General features: G+C 37.0%; 1 protein-coding gene across 3 annotated transcripts in view; it reads right to left on the reverse strand.

The window, feature by feature from the left end:
- SMYD3 (SET and MYND domain containing 3) overlaps positions 1–19,543 on the reverse strand; it is a 432,592-nt gene that overhangs the window by 350,992 nt on the left and 62,057 nt on the right. For all 3 annotated transcript variants that reach the window (XM_075748835.1, XM_075748837.1, XM_075748836.1), the window contains exon 5: positions 18,569–18,705. In XM_075748835.1, the coding sequence (XP_075604950.1) occupies positions 18,569–18,705 (137 nt within the window). The remainder of the gene's footprint in view (positions 1–18,568; positions 18,706–19,543) is intronic.

Here is a 19,543-nt window from a genome sequence, read left to right on the forward strand (position 1 = left end):
AAAGGTGTAGTAACAGCACAAATATAGAGGGGTCTTTCCACTGATATATCCATCCCATCACCCACCAACCTTTGCCTTAGGAATTTCTTGAGTCAAAGGCTGTATTCATCTTAAAAATGACAGTGACTTTTTCAAATCAGATCAGCAGTCACACCAGTCTAAGCCATGAAAAATCTGACGTTATCTTCCTCCTTCAGGCCTTACCTTTCGATCTTCCAACTTCTTACATACAACTAACAGTACAACCACAACACAGCATTAGAAATGCAGGATAAAATGGCTCCCCAGCTCCACCCAACTTACAGAAGACTGATGAAGAAGAGATATCAGATCAGGCCAGCCAGATGGTACCTCTGATGAGGGAAAATACTCCACAGTGCAAGGTAACAGCTGTCAGGGCAGATATGCCAGCCCATAACTTGTCTGTAGCTACCCAGCATCTTGGATCCCATGCACATGGACCAAAAATAAATAAATGAAAAATCAGCAAATGAAAACCTTTACTTATCCTCTTATACTCCCCTCTCTTTCCCTTTTCTTGTCTATTTTTTCCACTGCAGGGAAAGAGAAGATCAGAGTTCAGGCATGCAAATGAGTTGCCATACTTCAGCATAGCTCAACCACACAGCAGCATGTAATTCCTCCCCACTCCAAAGGTCAGGTGAAACACAGCTGCCTAATACTCTTCAGAGAGTGCTCCTAGTTAGCCACAGAGCATGGCCACCACCTGGCCCACACCTGGAAACTTGCTCAGGTGCCTGTGCCCTTACCCTGAACTCGCAGCTGGACAGCAGAGCTACCCTTCACCCAACAGGAGCTGCTCAGCAGCCTGAGACACCGTCAAAACAGCCCACATCTCTACCTGTGCAGACTCAAAGTCCATCAAGCCTTTTAGTCTGTCTCCAAAAGTGGCCAGCAGCAGGAGTCATGGGAAGAATACATGAAGAAGACAAGTGCTACTTTGGGTGAAACTTTGTTTATATGCTCTCCAAGGCTTCACTGATTTGCTTCTCAAGGACATTGCAAGCCAGAGGTGGTATCTTTATATTATCAATGGTTTTTTTCTTCCATAGTTTTAATCAATGTAAATTACCACAGATATAACAATTCCACTGTTATAGGAACACAGAAACAAGAGATTCAGTTTTTATTAGATTTATTCTGTACCATGCAATCCAAAATATTTGTGAGCAAAAATAATTAAAAATGTTCTATAGCATTTCAGAATCTTATAAATCTCTTGTTTGGTATAGTAACCAAGCCAGGGAAGATTTCCACATTCAAAACACTGAACTAAGTGCAAAATTTTACTCCTTTTTATAAAGGACTTTGAGCTTTGGATCTTATCACAATGGTTTTAACATTTACTGGAAATGCTAGATAAAATGCAACTGTGACTAGAACTCCAGCCCTTTTCTCATTAATATGATATCTCTTTACCTGAAGATAATTGGAGAATAGGAAAAGGCCACCTACCCCTGAGTTCTACCTTTCTTGCTCCTTTTCCCCAAGTGTGTCAAATGGTTTCTTGGTTTTCTACTCTCACCTTAAGAACAGTTAGCAATTTCATAATTGAAGTAGAAAAAAAGGTTTGGAGTCAAACATACGAGAGTTTATTTCTTCAAGTTCAAGGCTCAGGAAACACCAATCTTTTAAATAACAGTATTTTTTTAAAAAAGAAAATCGTTGCATTAACGTGATTAGATCACAATATACTGACCGATTTCAGCTTAATTTATATGATATTAACAGGCCATTAGAGACAGCAGAGCTTTGATGTGAACTAGTCTTACCCCTTTCAAATTGTTTAGTAACAGCACAGGAACAAATAGGGCCTCCCTTAACAAAGCAGTTTCTGGAGGCAGCATTTAAATACCAGTCATGTTATTCCAAACAATCCAAACTGGCCTGCAAGAAGTTGATGTTGTCCCTTTTTAACAAAGACAGATGAGCTTGAAAACTCATCTATCAAAACGGTTTGTGTTTAGTGAAAAAAGGAAAAGTCGCTATCAAAAATAGCATCCCTTTAAAGAAAGCCAAAAAGCCCGCCAGATTTTAAGTCATGCATCCGGATTTCCAAGGGCAATCGCAACCCTGTAATTACCCAGTAGTCACAACTAGTTTTCCTGACAAAGCCTCGCCTACACAGAAAAACCAATTATACTAATTTTGTATTAAGATTATTCTTCACTGTGTTTTCTAACGCTAAACCAAACAAAATTCAGAGAAATACTGAATGCCAAAAAGAATCAAAACATGAACAATTCAATCGTAGATCATGTCACACATGATCAACATTTTCTGTTTTCTAGCTCAGCTTCCACTGAAAGTCAATGATACATTTTAAATGATAAAAGAGACCCATTAAGTCTTATGTCACTTCTGTGACAACATACGTTTTAAAGGGCAGAAATAACTCCATTGCAGCCATAAAATTCATGAGGGATTTTGCTGAAAAATTCTGCATCGTGCCCCGTCTGGACTTAGCTGCGAAACATTGTCTTCCCAAAAGCAGTTACTTGACACCAAACCATGGTAAAGATAAATTGATAATTTTTTATATCTTGCTTTATCTCAATGTACTGGTTTCTTGACACACACAGCGTAGCATTTACCCAAAGAGTAGAAAGCAGTTACAAATAATGCTAATATTATTTATATGATGGATTTTCTAGTAGTCCAGTAACACTGCAAGAAGTGAAAATAAACGCTGTAGTGACATGTCTTCTTTATTGTATTTTGAACCATATAAAAAGTCCCCTTTTTTAACCTTGCTCAAATAATCTTTGGATTGCGTCTTCCGCTCTTTTCAATCCTTCCTAGCCCCTAGGAGATACTCCTGCCTATAGATCTGTTCTGCTTGCAATGATGCTTTCCAGCAGCCAGCCAGCCATTCCCACAGGACACATTTCTGTAAGTGTGGTGTTACCAGGCTGCTTTCCGCCAGAACCAAGAGAAAGTCATTCAGGTCCAGGGAGAGCACCAGATCTTTTCCATAAGAGCAGAGATACTAAAGCTGTTTATGAAGTTTCAAGTATCGCAATGGCTCTCTTTCTGTTCTGTGAAGAAGATGGCGTGTTTCAGATGAAACACACACATCTGTTTAAAGGCCTTTGAAATTCTTCTGTAATAAACCCACCACTCAAAGAATATCAGTATCGTCATCCTAGCCTTGACTCTATATGTGTATAAGACAGAACCGCTGGAAAATTATAAAATTACTTTAAAAAGCTTAATTATTTATTTCACTGCCATTGACCTATTAAAATTTCAACTTTCCATTTGCCAGGAAATAAGTAAAAAACAAATACTTTTTCTATTTAATTCCAACAGTCTTTTCAGCTTAGGCAGTGCCAGATCCTTATATTCAAAAAGTTCTAGAAATCCCAAAAAACACTCATTTATTAAAAGAATTTAATTTGAGTATTTTGATGTGATCCAAAAGCTATTTAGCTTAGACAGGTAGGCTGTTGGTAACAACTGTTGAGACTTAAAAAACAAGATATCAGGCAAGAAGTTCATCTCACATCAGAGGACATAAAAGGTAACTGCTTCTTTTAACTTACTAACTACTAGAAATACATCTGAAATATTTTTTCATGGGTAAAGTCCATTAATACAAATAACTGCATAACCAAATTCTGCTACAGGGTGTCTTTTATACCACATGATAGTTACACATGGGTGAACCATAGCTCAACTTTTTTTTATGCTTTTCCGAATTATTCAGTCACAGAACCACAAAGCACTCAAAAAATGAAATGCGTAAGAGTTAATTTGGGCAATGTTTCAACCTCAGAATGAAGCAGTAAATGAGCACATTTTCTTCTGCTGCTTTTTCTTTCTCAAAAGAAGCTATCAATGCTAGCTTCCTTGGCAACAAGACACAAACACATAACATCACTGATTCAAACAGCTAATCAAGGACAGATGTCTCAAGAGAGTATCAGAGCAGCTTTCTGCATTTCCAAGTACATCTTACTTTTCTACAAATAAAAATATACCCATAACTAGGAAATCCAGTGGCATTCTGAAAGTAATTGGTTTTCCAGTGCAACTTTCTATATTTTAATTACAAGTTCCCTCACATATTTGAAAAAAAAGAAAATAAAAAGAAAAAAGAGCAGAAGTCACAGCCACATGGAAGCATCAGAAAGCAAGAGTGTTTTCATGGGAGATACTTTTAAAAGTCATTTTCATCCTAACTTCCGAAGTACACTAGCACTTCTGTAAGATGCCAAGTGCCTTAACTTGCAATGAACATGTCAATAATATTTTCAAAGTGATTTCAGAATGTGCTGGCATAAGATCTAGCTTCATGACACTTATAAAGGTCTTCTCTTAAAGATTCAAAGTTCACAGGTTCACATGTACTCTTCTGTATAACCGACACGTACAGAAGTCTTGTGTGATCTATAAGATTCCTGTTTCATTTTTACCTAGAAAATACATCCTACATCATTAAGGCTAAAGGTGAAAACCCCAAGCAATTTCACTTACCTTTCTTTTGTATAACACCACATTCCAGTTACACATGTAAAACAGTGATTATTGAAAGCTTTTTATAGCATAAGACTACAGTCTAAGATTAATTAGTAACACTATAACAATAGCAGTGCTAATTAATTCATCCTAACCTATAGCAAAGCAGTATGAACAACACTGCTAGTGTTAACAATTATTCCACGGTGTACGTCTCATGCTGAGTATACTCACATTGTGCTAAATGTAATTCAAATATAATATTTCCCAGACCACAGAAGAGCTAAGGTAGATATGGGGAGATAGACTGACTTACCAAGACAGAATAACATGGGAGAGGAGGCAGGCAGCTTCTGACAACAGATCAGGGTTGGAAAAATTCCAGTTTAGTTCCCCATTTGTTCCTAAGCAGCAATGAGTACATTCAGATCTTGTCCCCGATCCCATGAAATCAATGATGGGACTCCTGATGACTAAATCTCAAGTTAATAGAATCTCAACACACAAAGTTCAACATAAGGCCACATGGTGGGAACAGATACCCAAGTCAAACAGCACATAAATGCCTGGGCACACAGTCCCGGGACAGGCTCGTGCCTTGGCACATGGGACCACAGAGCAGGGCAAGGTCCCAGGAGCCGGGATGCAGCTGGAAGTTGTGCCTCCCACAGGACACCCCTCCAGCAGCACCCCCTCCAGGACCCCACGCAGGAGGCGTCAGTGAACTCCCTAACAGTATCTGTATCTAGCACAAAGGGCATGAGAAGATGAATATTCCACTGTAAACGCAGTAAATGTATGCACCTCAGTGGTGAAGCATGGAGCAGACAGCAGAACAGCATGTCCTGGCACACGAGACTTGAGGGTCTACCTCAGGGACATCAGATTCTGAACCCTATTTTGGGGGGTTTGGAGACCTCCTGAAGATGCACGTAGTGCATTACCATTGGCAGTGGCCCCTGTTGCTTGCCTTTTGTCAAGAAAAGGCTACGCTCAGTCCTGAGGAGGAAAAAGCCTGTACAGATATAATCCAGTCTGCCAAGCCCAATCTTCCTACAGTAAAATTTTTGAATGCATAGGCAAAAGCAGAACTTGCAGAAATCACCCCTACCTCTCAAAATTCAGAGAAAGTAAGTCAGCTGGAATTGCAAGCCAATCTGCAATCTTGGCCAGAATGGTAGATAAACATCACTTTTTAAAATTATCTCTGAGCTTTAACAATCTTTCAGGCATTTTGGAAATAAAAATATATTGGTTTTCTTTCCACTGAGACTTAGTTATAAAATCAGTGTTACTGGGAGAAGAGCAAAGTTGGCTATTTAAACAAAGCTAGTTACAGTTTTTAAAAAGACCAAATGAACTTTGTACGATCTCATAGTTAGATCTTTTACTGTCTCTTTTTCTGAGAACTCAGCTTTACTTGGAACAATAAATCAAAGCCATTGTGCTTCATTATTCTCAATTCCACTATTTATCATTACATGAATTTAATCAATGTCATTTGCTTGCACGAGCTAGAACAGCCACCTGCCCGCCCTCTTGAACGTCCTCCAAATGCTTTGTGCAACTTTGATTCTAAAGAGTGGCAAAAGTATTCATATACTCAGGGCTTCTCATTTACTGAGCGATAAGTACTTTTGTTAGCATTGTAATGACAGGTTAAGGTGGATGGACAAAGTTTTAGTGGTGTAAAAGAGTTTTTCTTTTTTTCTGCAGTAAAGATCCAAGGTAATTAGCATCTCCCCACTGGAGTAGTGGGAGAGGCATGACAAATACCCAATGAAAAGATTAGACATCAGGAGAAAACTTGCCAAATTGCAGCTACACACCTTATTTCATATTACTACATGAAAATAAATCATTAAATGAGATCCAAGGAGATTCCTAATCACTAGCAATACTAATTACAGAATTGTCATCAGACAATTGAGCATTCCCCACCTAATCCTAGGTGAACTAAATATCAATTGCAACAGAAAGAGAGAATGTGACACACTCCTACCTTTCCACTTTGGAAAGCTGACTGTGAGAGTTGTGGAGTTAAACAGTTCAGAGGAAGGCACTAAAAAAATACAAATTACTGTTATTATATGCTTGCTTGATCCAACAAGCTTGGTGCAACAAGCTTCATCTTATCTCTGCCTATGCTCCATCTCTCCCCTCCACCCCAGTAATGCAAAAATGTAGTCCAGGGAAATCCCACTCCGACTGCACACTGACAATAAAACTCCAATCAAAGGTGTATCAGCAAGACAGAGTGATTAAAAGCATATTGTGACATATTCACAACTTCCCACTTCCCCTTTTATATACAGATTAACACTAGTAAAATAACTAATACAAAATGTCATGAACTACACAAATGAGTAGGAAACCCACCAACCCATTCTTCCCTCATCAGCTCCATTTCTCACACTCAGGCACATTCATTTAAGTTTCTACAAATATCTGTATTCTCATCTCAAACAATCAAGAGATGCTCTGACAGCAAACAATGGTGCTCAAATGTTGTCACAAAGTTAACTGGAAAACCTCATGTTCTCCTCTAATAACTGGGCTTGTTTTTCTCTTTCTGTGCCTTTCTCATGAGACCACACATTTCCCTCATCCCTCTCATCTAGAAATGGAGTGACCAGAAAATTGAATTTGTAGATTTAATTTCTTGTGAATCTACAACATTTAGATAGTAGTAAAAAGAGTTACTAGAAATCATACAACTGTAGACCTACTAAACTGGGTTAGTTGGTTTGTTTTTATCATGGGCAGGTTTGCCAGCATAATTTACATTAATTTTGTTGTTTGCAGTGCAATTACTTGATTAGCAGATAAAGACTTTCACAGAAAAATACCTGGCAGCAACATGCTTGGAAAGCAGATGTGCGTATGCTTACTCTTCTCCCAAACAGTAGGCTGCCTCATGGTCAAAAATCCCTGGCTGAAAACACACTGTTCACAGCTCTGGACACTCCCAACTCTTGCGATTCACCCTCCCAGCAGAGCCGTACTAATGGATCCCAGCCTCTTCCAGAACACACAAGCTACCAGACATATCTCTGTTTGGTTAGCAGAGTTTCTCTGTATTTACACAATTTGTATGGTTATGGAGATATATTATCTCTCTGATCTCATACCCACATACAGATTTGCTTCTGTCTTTCTGACACAAAAACATGCACTATGATTCATTATCTACTGATACCACCTGCAGCAGAAAAGACTATTGTGTGACATGAGCAAATCTACCTAAATTCAGCTCCTTCCAAGAAGATGCAGGTATTGCAAAGAAGAACCATTAATGTTGTCCAAGATCCTGCTGTTACAGAGTACTTTTTGTTTCCGGGTTCTTATATTCTCTAATTTTGTGCTACAACAAGATATTACAAGGACAGTTAAATAAATAAAAGATAGGAAGCATATCTATTAACATCTTCATTAAGTCAAGAAGCCTTTTAGAGAACTGTGTAAAGTTAGAGTTAACCAGGAAAAAAAGCTTTTCAAAAATCACAGTTAACACAATTACCTCAAATTGCATCTATTTTTTATACCTTGTGGTTCATGCATGCTGAAGATGATGGTACAAATCTTCCTGTAATTCTCAACAGCCGCTGCTACCTCATCTGAAGTATAATCTTTCTACGGGAGATGGTTAAATACACGTATTCCTGTTTTAACTAACAGGTATAAGGATATTAAGAGAACAAGTTGAATTCTTCTCTGTCATTCCTGCCATCAGTGAGGAGATGCTCCCATGGAGTCAGCCTAGTTGCATCATCCAGGTAACGGTACAAATTTTGGTCCTGAGTATCTTTGCTGACAAAGTGACAGAATGGGGGTAAACAGGGGATGTGCTGCACACTAAGCTTTACCACTGGAGCTTGTTTTCAGAATTGTGGCTTTTCAGTCAAATGAACTGGAACTTACATCAAAAATTACTAGCTGATTGTCTGATCTGTCTAAAAAGTTAGTTTAATGGAAAAAAATGCTATGAAATGAGAAACATAATGATCTTGTATAACTAAGACAGCAAATGCTGTTGGACTTATATCTGTCATCGGTACAAATCCACTACAAAAATTTCAACGCTATCATAATATTCTCAAGACAAGCTGCTTCTTCAGCCAATATATAACTTTTTAATAAAATAACAGACATGCTTCACTTTTTAAGACACAAGAAAATACAGTCAACACATGCAGCATTAATTACAAAATCTAGGGAAGTGAAATCTCTTATTTAGAGGGATACTTATTTCAGATTCATGCCGTTTAAAATATCACTAGGATGATGGATATTGTCTCACGGTAAAAAAGCTAAACATAAAAACATAAAAAAGTTGGAACTTTAAAAGCAAAATAGGTGATTCTATGCTGTTAGAAGAGTTTCTCACTATCAGTTTATGGAATTTTATTATTCCATAATATTCCATTATTTATCTTATTCTGTAAAGTATGAAAGCAAACATGACTCTTCAAAAGATTAGACAGCACAAATGCACACAGTGCAAGTTGCTGTTTTAAATACAGATTTTTTAATTTGAGTACAAGCTTATTCAGTAAAGCTGAAATGACTACAGAATGAGAAACATGTCAGCATTACTTAGTCTATATAATTTCTGCATAGCAGAGGAAATTGATGTTACAGACAGCAAACAATTTGTGCACTTCCCTCCCTTCTTTACTATCTTCCCAGGCTAAAGGCCCAAATAGGTGAAGTATTTTTCACCCACAACACTGAATGAACATTGACAAACCAGTAGGCTGACGCTTCACCATTTCTACCTATACTAGTAGCAACACATAACCACATCCCGTGTGTTTACATGATTATTGTAGACAGCTCTGACTTCAGTGATCTTGTGATCCATAGAAATGAGTGGGTGTCCGATCCAGTTGCCTCTGAAAGGTGAGTGAAACCTTGGCCTTGATGGTAATGGAAGAAGAAAGAAGATGAATTTTATACTTTTGAGTACAGGCAAAGCACAAGGTTCGCTGACAGATTGAAAAACGTTCTTGTGGAAGGGGAAGTGGAAGGGAGTTTTAAGCCTGCAGTTTTTCTATTTTAAACTAGAAAAATACCCCCAAATTTCCAAAAGCAATTATTAAAGCTTTAGTAACCATCCACAATTACTTTAAATTCAGAAGGTAGGTATGTTCAAATCCATCATCTGCAGTATCTATGACATAAAGGACACATCTGAGCACGCATATTTAAAATTTCAAAAAGCTCACAGCTGGCACAGGAAGTTTCAAATGATCTGTAAGAAGAAATACAATTAATTGATGGTTACAGGTTTGAAAAATTTAGTCAATATTTACACAATCAAGAGGAAAGGGGTGGGTAGAGAGGAAAAAAATTTAAATCACTAATTCAAATTAGATGAGCTCCTAAAGGAAATATTCCTGGATCTGACTCTGCCAGTCAATCAAAATCTGATGACCTGAGGACAGCATGGGAACTTCCAGGGCAGGTGCGTAGGGAGATGGAAGCTAGAAAGCAATAACAAATCATCATGCCTATCGATTGCAGAGTTCTTGCACCTTGCCCCCCAGTACCTGCTGCCAGCCACTATTACAGAATAGCTATACCTACTGCCGTGCTAAGAAACTGTCTAAATTTGACTTTGTCAGCTTCACGTTGCTACGGTACAAGCCAAGTGATTTCAAGCCAGCTCACAGCATATCAGTGCTACAACCACTTTGTGACTAGTGCTCATCCATACTAAAATACAGGATAGTGGATCAATTAGACTGTGATCCTGACCCACTATGACTATTTTTTTCACCATCTTATTTCTACAACAAACTTAGGAGTAGTTTTAATGAAACAGGATACCCCCAAAAAAATTTTAACATCATAACTACTGTGTTAGTAAAACAAAAGTACATATAATCATATTCTGGGGAATAGCGAGAGAACACACTTTTAAGGACTAAGTTTCATGTAGGTAGGTATCATTTAATTGACACCCATTGAAATGCCTACATGTGACAGAAGTTGTCTCACCTTCTGTTGATACTTAGACTGTAACAGCTATTTAGCTCTATAGGATACTTTAGAAGAAGTTACCCTTATTTTCAGAGAGGCTCTGAAGCAGCTGAGATAACAGCAAGTCAACAGTAACACCACAAATACATGGTTCCCCATCCTATATTCAAAGAGCATGGTATTTTTCAACAGACTATCAATCTACTCCAACGCCATTCTGGAAGGAAAACAATTTTTAGCCTTTTCATCTATTAAACATGTTAAACAAGTCTCAGAGCTGATTAATAATCCTGCCACACAGAATTCTAGCTCTGCTCACAGCCAAAACAAACAAGCAAAAATGCTTTAAGCAACCCCACTGCAGGTCATCCTAAAGACAAGGATAGAACAGTTTGCTGCCAACAGCATTACAAGCAGTTATCAGGCTTATCCTCCCTAATTAGAGGCTTTTAAAATTGCTGATAGAGGATGTAAGTGTTTTTCATTTATTACTCAGATCTTTACTAAACATCTCCATGACCTTGTTTCATGCTGGCTTTTCCTAAACATAGAAGGTGCCTCACCCCACATATTTTTGTGCGTGTACTCCAATTGCCACAACCACTAAAGCTTTTTATCACGATGTTTCCTGTTCACTTCTTTAAGGGTGCCAGAAAGGAGACTGATGTATATCACGTATCAGAGACCATTAGCTTTTTAAGCACTATGTTTTGTGGATATGGTCTGAGCGGCATTAGACAAAGTAATGGTAATTAAGTCCCTGGCCACCTGGATCCTTTTCAGTCCTGCACAGTACTATCATAGCTCTAGACCCAAACCAGAGGGAGGGAAAAAATTATTAAAACAAAAAAAAAAAAGTGAGAATTGCAAAATAGCATACACTACCCTGCCATTTTTTCCTCCAGACTCTTTTTTGTCTTCTTACTACTTCCAACTTAGCATGACAGAAAAAACATCAATTGAACAAAAAGCACATATACATTCCTCCCTGCCCCACCTTGGGCCCACTCAAGGCAGTAACTTTTGTAGAAGCTTATGATTTTCAAATCAGGGCTGAATTAGCCTCCTAAAAAAAAATAAATAAAATAAAATAAAATAAAATCTTTCTTGTTCTACCTCTCCTCCCTCCAAGAACAAAGCTTTCTTTCCTACCACACACAACCAAATTATTACAAATTCTACCCAACTATTCCTCATTTTAGAACTCTTCTACACCGTTTTCTACACCTGGTGTTTGTTATACTATAGGCAGTTTGTAAAACAGATAGTGCACACAACAACTAAACGAGGGGACCCAATTATACCATAAGCTTAGTTTGAAGTATTGTAGTGTTACGGTCTTACTTTCACTGCACCAAGCTTTTTAGCAAAAGCTTATATTTTATATATAACCACGTTGCTCTAATCTAAAATCTGATAGGATGGTTAAAACCTTGTTTCATGGTGTAGTAAAATACGTTATTGGCTTGAAGGTAACTATTGTGATTAAAAATTAAGATAATTACTATGGAAAATTATCTCCCCAAATTATAATTCAATGGGGAAATAGCAGGAAATAACTAAATCTGAAAAAGCACATTAGACAGAAATCACTTCCTGTAAAGATACAACTTTCATTTGGTGAAGAAGAGAGAGAGGAGTCTTCTCAGACTGTTTATCACCCTCATTCTAGAGTACTGCTGCAATATTTCTTCCCATTTTATTAAAGTTTTTTCTATTTTTTCTTTAATTTCTATTTACACTATTGCCTCCAAAACTGATGCACAGTGTTTGCCACTTAGTCTGCGATCCTGACTTTAAGAAAGAACACCTAGTTAACCATAGTGAGAAACTTAGCAGCAGTATAGAACTATTTCTGCAAAATTAAAAAGATATAACCTAAGACTCTTATTCACAACTGTTCCTATTCCAGTTGTTTTTACACTTACTCTTGGCTACATTGTAGAAACAAGCAGCAGAGTGTGACTGCTACACTGTGCAGTAGGAGAGATGTGATTTAGTTCTGATTTCATAAGAGGTCTATAGGGCAAAGACAGCTATTCGATGGTTCCCTAATAGCCTTAATTTTCTTCCTTAGAAATAATATTAGTCTGCTACTCAAGAAAACTATAAAGAATCATTGCTAAATCTGCTTCAAGTCCTTCTTAAGCCTTACCGGAAGCACTATGCAAGTGAAAAGCATTATTACCATTTAATAAACATGCTGAAATCATAGGCAGAGACAAATGAAAAACAAGAGGGCCAACTTCAGATTTTCTACTTACTCCTACTCTTTCAAGAGTAGCAGAATTGATGGGAGAACAAGGGATACCTCCTGACTTTTTTCCCCCTCCCTTCCTCAAAAGAATAGACTTTAAAATGGCAATAGTCAGAGAAAAAGGTTCTGGTACAGTTTGATGAACAGGAACATACACCCCTCCAACTCTAAAATAAAAGAGTCAAGAAGACTGACATAAACACAATTTTGTGTTGAGCACTAGGCTTAACCACTGTTGTTTCAGGTATAATGATTTCTGGAAATCACAAGACTTTGGAAATTATAAGAAAAAAGAATATCAAAATGAAAATGTTTTTGCACAATAGGTTCCTGGGCCATGACTAAAAATAAATCTGTCAGTACTAGCCTGGTCATCAATTTACCATAAACACACAAGTTTGCATGAGACAGGGTAGCAATATATATTAGGTTTGAATTACACAAAGAGTATTGATGGATAAATACGCACTTGCTTTTGTCATCTCCAGAAAAAACTTCATGGCTTCCTAATCACAGGGAAACTGAACAAGTGTATCCACAGTTAATTAGATTAGCAAATCTGCCATCAGAAAGCAATTTTCACCTGTATGCCTTTAACAGCTCTTAACTTGATCATAACTTTATTCTTAACTTTATCCCAATATTTCTTTTGACTTTCTTGATACAAATCACTTTCATTTCCCCACTAACATGGATTACTACATTAACTAGTGAATCCTAAGTAAGAGTAACCTACAGAAAGTGCTGCTAAAGAATATCTTGACCAGGCAGATGTATCTTGTCTTCAAAGGTCTTCTCAGAAAATATATGCTACCTGATGCCTAAGATCTGACAGAGCAGTGTGAAGATCAAACATACTCTTTCCAGTCATATCATTAAGTGAGACAATTTCCTTCAACTTGCACTTACAAAGATACCCAAATAGATTACCATAATTTAGTATTCACACTTTACAAAGGCCAAGTGACACTGTTTAAATCCCACTTTACTTCTGCCTATGCAGATTCATACCAAAACCCCTTTAGCAAGGTTTTTTTTAATTGGTACTAATACCCTTTATGTCAAAAAGAAACTCTTTCAAAGCATTGAGTGGAGTAAAAAGTAAGTACTGAAAAGTTAGAAGAACAAGTACAATATATTTAAACTTTGATAGGAGGAATAAACAAAGGATTTTAAAGAGACCAGGGCACTTTGTCTCTTGAGGGATGTACCTCTGCACTTTACAGTAGCCTCCTTACTTCCTAAGTTAAAAATAAAATCAATTACACCAACAGGCTAAACGCACAACCAGTCTTTCAGTTAAAGCTGTCTGTGAATACACAGAGGCTAGCACACAGCATCAAACTTGTATCTCTTCTTCACTTTAATTTCAACTTCACAAACCTCACCAAAAAAAAAATAGTAGAAAAAAAATTAATCTTACATATAAAAGATGCACATTAGTTTCCAATGTATATGGATACTGACTTACTTTTTCACCTTATCCTAGACTTATAGCTCTGTGCTCACCTAGGCCTGTTTTCACTCTGTCATTGATCTGTGTCAATTCTAAACTGACCTGAAAAGGAAAGAGCAGGACAACACCTGAGAAGAGGGTGGTGGGCAGCACACCACCTGCATAAAGAGGCATATTCAGCTCACACTTATACAGGTGTCTGACCTCTCTAGTGAACTGAAGGAAAGGAGCATATCTACTTTCAAAGCAGAATCTGCTCATAAGAAAAGGTGACAAGATTGTAACTATAGGAAAGATCAAAACTTTCATAAAGCTAAAAATTTCCTCTCTAATCCCTATCACCCCACAGTTGAGGGGGGTGCAGTTAAGATACTGTCCAGAAAGTGAAATTTTGCACAACATAAAAATTAGGGAGATTACTTTTTCAGGAATAAAGTATCATCTCTGCTCTATGGGGTTCCCAAGACTCTTCAATCCAGCATCTTTTTCCCAAAAGTTTGTTATCAACAGTTTCATCAAAACATCCTTTAGAAACCCTTTCTTTTCCAACAAAATTCTGTTTTAAGATTACTAAACTGCTCTAGAAGTCTTCCATGTTACAGTTCATTAACTGTCACTGGATTTTACCTTACTGTTTATGACAGAAGTTGCATATATCTTAGTATTTTAATGAATGTATCTGAAATTAAATCTTTTAAATGGTTACCATTTTATCTAACATCAGAATTTCTGATTTTTCATATTAATTGCAAAAAAAGAAAGTTTTCAGACAACGTCAAAATGCTCAGAAAGTCAGTTCTGACATAGTATGAGTAGTTGCAATTCTGTGCAAGACACCAAGTCTGTATTTGGTCTAAAAAAAGAGTCGTCTTATGCCTGATTCCAGTCAGTGGAATTACTCACAGTTTTACAGCCAACATGGCAGGTACAGATTTCATTCAATGTCTTAATTAGTTTACGTGATTCTGTCTGCTATTATGAAAAGAACTATAAGAACTACTATAAAAACTACAAAAAAATTTAATTCTTTATTCTGCATCCATTAAATGTCTCTCAGAATTCCAGGCCATCTCCTCACACATATAAGTAAAAGCTGAAGAATAAAAAGCAAGGACTGATTTTATCTCAAGGTTATGGAAACATCATTAAACCATAAAACCATGGTGTCAAAAATTTATCTTGACATTAGAAAATGTCTCAGTGGAGTTAAAGCCTTATCACGTAATTAACTGCAGATAATTCTGTTTAATACTGAGGATCAGAATATAAAAACAGTCACAACCTTGATAAATGGCATGTTAACTAAACTGGAGCTTCCAAAGAGTGATCAGATAACAAGAATGAAAAAATCCAACTCTAGCTCAAAGGACAGTTGATACAGAAGCAAATTGTTTAGTGAGGACAGGGCAACACTGTCAAAAAGTAAGGTACATTACCCTTCTGAAACACCTCCCCATCCAGTACAGCTGATATTTTCCACAGGGCTTATGCAAACTAAAAATATATTGGGGTGGGATTCTGTTCCCACGGAAAGAAGATGTGCAAAACTTTCTTTGCTTTTCGATGGGAAGTTTCCACAAGTTTGCACTGAAGGGGACTCACTTGCTCGTGACGCTCAATGGGCAGAGACTAAAACGATAATTAATTTTCACAAAGACAAGAGCAGTGGCCAGCAGAGGAGGACTGTTTAAAAGAGCTTCCGAGAAGCTCTTTTGACCTAAATCAGGTTGGAGATTTTCCAAGAACTATCTGGAATTTAGTCATCTCACTGCAGGACCATTTTTCTCTTTTGTCTGGCTGTCTGCTTATTTTCCTTCTTGAGGATCCAGCATCAAACAGAATAAAAAATGACCTTTGACTGGATTTTTTTGTGGCATGCAATGAAAGAACTGATCCAAAAAAGTTCAATGTTAGAATAAGCACCTACTGAACTTGAAAGGAATGCTGGAAGAGATTGGGAAAACAAGATTACATCTTGAAGTCATGTATTGGTAGTATTTCTTTATTCTATGACCACACAGAGAAGTCATCACAGCTGGTCTTTTTTAGAGTTACACTACAGAGAAAAGACCACATAAGTCTTTTATCAGTCTTTACAGTTCCAAAGCCTTAAATTTTACCTGCTGCGAATAAGCACCCCTATTCAGCTTAAGGACAAAAAAAAAGCCAGTATTTTTTCCATTGACATTCAGCTTATCTTCCAAAAACATTCTATGGGAGTGGCAGAAAATGCATGCTGCTATCTCACTAGGGATGGGGGCATATTAAAATGGTATTTTAATATATTGACATACTTCATAAGACACTCATCTGACAATCAAATTGGGAGGGCTATAAACTATCATGTGGAAAACTGGAGAGTGACAATAGAACTTTCCAAAAAGCATAGTGCTTGACAGAACTCCAAATGAGATACCAATTTTACTCACATGTAAAGCATATGGGTATATTTAGTCAATGGCTCCTTTCTCCCAACCAGCTCACCTGTTCAGTCAGATTCTTCTGTCCCTTCTGTCAATTCTTTTTATCATTAGTGATACAAAGCATCTGTACCCAGGACAGGTCTATGTCATTTGCCACCATTTTCCTAGGCCAGACTATCACACGGACTCAATAACATGAGCAAAAGAAGGAAATGAGATCTACTTTGCTAGTCTGAAAGCCTCTGAATTTCCAGAAGAAAAAAAAAAAAAAGCAAAACAACAACTTAAAAATGCGGTACATTGACTAGGGTAGGGAAAAGTTCACAGTCAACATAAGGAATATGTTGAGTTAAAAATATCATTGTGACAGTAAAGCTATAGCGAGACAAATGTTGTCATTAACAGGAGCGTTTCTAGTTCTCCGGTTAAGAGGATGTGGAGCTGGGAAGTCTTGACTTTCACTCTGCCCTTGATGCCCACTTGCATCTCCTTGGTAACAAACATGGGAAGGAAGAGGAGGTGCGCATATGTGCAGATGCTTGTGCATGTGTGCACATAAAAAAAAAATGTAAAAGCTTCCTTATTTTCTTCACCAGTGCTCCAATATATTGAGCAATCATCACACTGGTCCTGTAAAGCCACCACGGCCAGCCTCCATCTTAAGTTTATTATTATATAGAAGGCAACAACATTTGTAAAGATTTCTTACAAGCTGCAACTCAGTTCAAACTGGTTAGGCAGTGATCATCTTCTGATACTCAGCTTTATCTTCAGCTGGACAAACTCTCTAAGCCAGATAACACAGCATGCATATTTCATTTGAAATGCATCTGACAAAGTTCAGGCCAAACCAGCATGCCAACACAAGTCAGTAAAACAGTTTGAGTGGAGACTAGGTAGTGCATAAGGTTGTTATGTATGAGTCTCCTTAACTGGGTGTATTTCAGCCTGCATGCTTTTTCAGGGAAAATTACAACTTTACATCACAGCAGTCTAATCACCAATAAAAAAATCCAGAAAAACCACACAGTTGATTATATTACTCCTACTCCTGTCCATTGCAAAAGAGATTCCACAATTGTGCAAACAGATTAAAAAAAATTAAAAAATCATATATTGCATTTTTATTTTAAGAGGCTCTTCCTTTTATTTACATCAGAAGAAAAACATGTAAGACTTTAACTTCATAAGAAAAACATTCATTAAAACAACTAAAACATGCATGAGTTAAGATAAACCTTATGCTATAATTTATCAATTATAAATCAATTAGAAATTAGAATCAATTAGAATTTAAATCGAGTTAAAATTATGAGTATTCTCATTGTTCAAATGAAGCTTTCTGAATTGAAAACTATAAAATATGTACAGCAAAAGCCAGCAATATTTAGTTAGTAATATAACAAACATTTTACATATTGTGGAAATTAGAATTTTAAGTAGCCCTTTAGAACAGATGATCCACACAGCCCCTGAGAAAGCAGTTTGTAGGATACAGTACTGTCGGGAACATCCATTAGCACATACCACTAAAATGGCAAAACAGGATGGGAGTATATCTGCAAATATAAAATATTGCACTTTGCAGAAAAAGCCTAGGTTGAAGAATGATGCTATATGCTCTTTATCACTGTGGAAAAATTACTTAGGTTGATTGACTCAATTGTTTTTGAACTTGTTTGGGTTTTAATGCAACATTTTTCCCCAAGAGCTTTAACATGACAATTTAAAAAGAGAAAAGAAAATATATCCTCTGGCTGCTGCTTTAATTTTGAAGTGTTACAATTATATACAAGCTATACTTCTGCTTAAAACCTGACTGAATAGAAAAAATAAATAGTTTGCTTTCACGTTGTCATATATCACATTCTGGATGTATCTACTGAACTCCCACTCAAAAATAAATCAGGAACACAAGGAAAGGATAATTTATGAGTTGTCAAGCAATCACATTTTAACACTTACTTTTGCGAAGATCTGAAAAAAGTCAATTGCAGGTGGCAAGCGAGACGCATCCTGGATCTCCGTTTTCAAATACAGTTGCAACGTCTGTGCAAGGTGCCTGAGGCCATCTTTCATTTCTTCACTTAACTGTTCAATATCTTAAGGGGAAAGGAAAAAAAAAATATACCATGTCATAAACAGAACCTTTCATCAACATTTTGAAAATGTCCAATGGCAGCCATACAGTCAAGACATTTCCAGTCCCAGAATTAATCTTAACAGAGGGCAATTTTGACAGAGGGCAGACGTCATTTTTTGTGACAGCTACCTATCAACAGACAGAAGAGTTTATCAGGTTGCTACTGCTAAATGATATGAATACAATGGTGAGTCAAAGATCAAAAGCCAATAGATAAAGCAGATGTGTAAGCAGATGTAAGACATTATATATGAAAATTAGGCATCTGGGTTTGTAATATTCAAAGTGTGCTTGAAAATTTATGCAGCAGTACCTTCCTCCTTGCAGCAGTGCATATTTTTATACTGTATTCTCCATAGATGTGTCAGAAACACTTTATGCTGGCAGATCAAAGGGAAAGTATTTTAGAGACAAAGGTAGTTTTGTGCACACCAGCTGGTAAATGGAATGGATATGGAAGAATATTAAGCAAATATCACTTTATTAAATACTAAAGCACCACTATTCATGCTTTATGGATAGGAACCCTGAAGCAGAAAGACAGATACTGCCTTATTTTCTAATGAACTGATCATGCATGCATCAGGTCACTGATAACATGGAAAGTGAACGTCAGCTGTCCTAAGTTCAGTGCCTGGTTACCTGCTTCACTTTTTTTTTCCTGCCAGTTAGCACAAAATGAATAGAGCCGAAATGGAGAATGTGAAGGTAAACAGATTCAAGCATCAGTCTGTGACAAAAGGCAAATAGGATTATTATGCACTGTGAATCAATTTTATCTCTGCATAATGGTGAAT

The sequence above is a fragment of the Balearica regulorum genome, chromosome 3, assembly GCF_011004875.1.
Source record: "Balearica regulorum gibbericeps isolate bBalReg1 chromosome 3, bBalReg1.pri, whole genome shotgun sequence".
NCBI classification, from domain to species: domain Eukaryota; kingdom Metazoa; phylum Chordata; class Aves; order Gruiformes; family Gruidae; genus Balearica; species Balearica regulorum.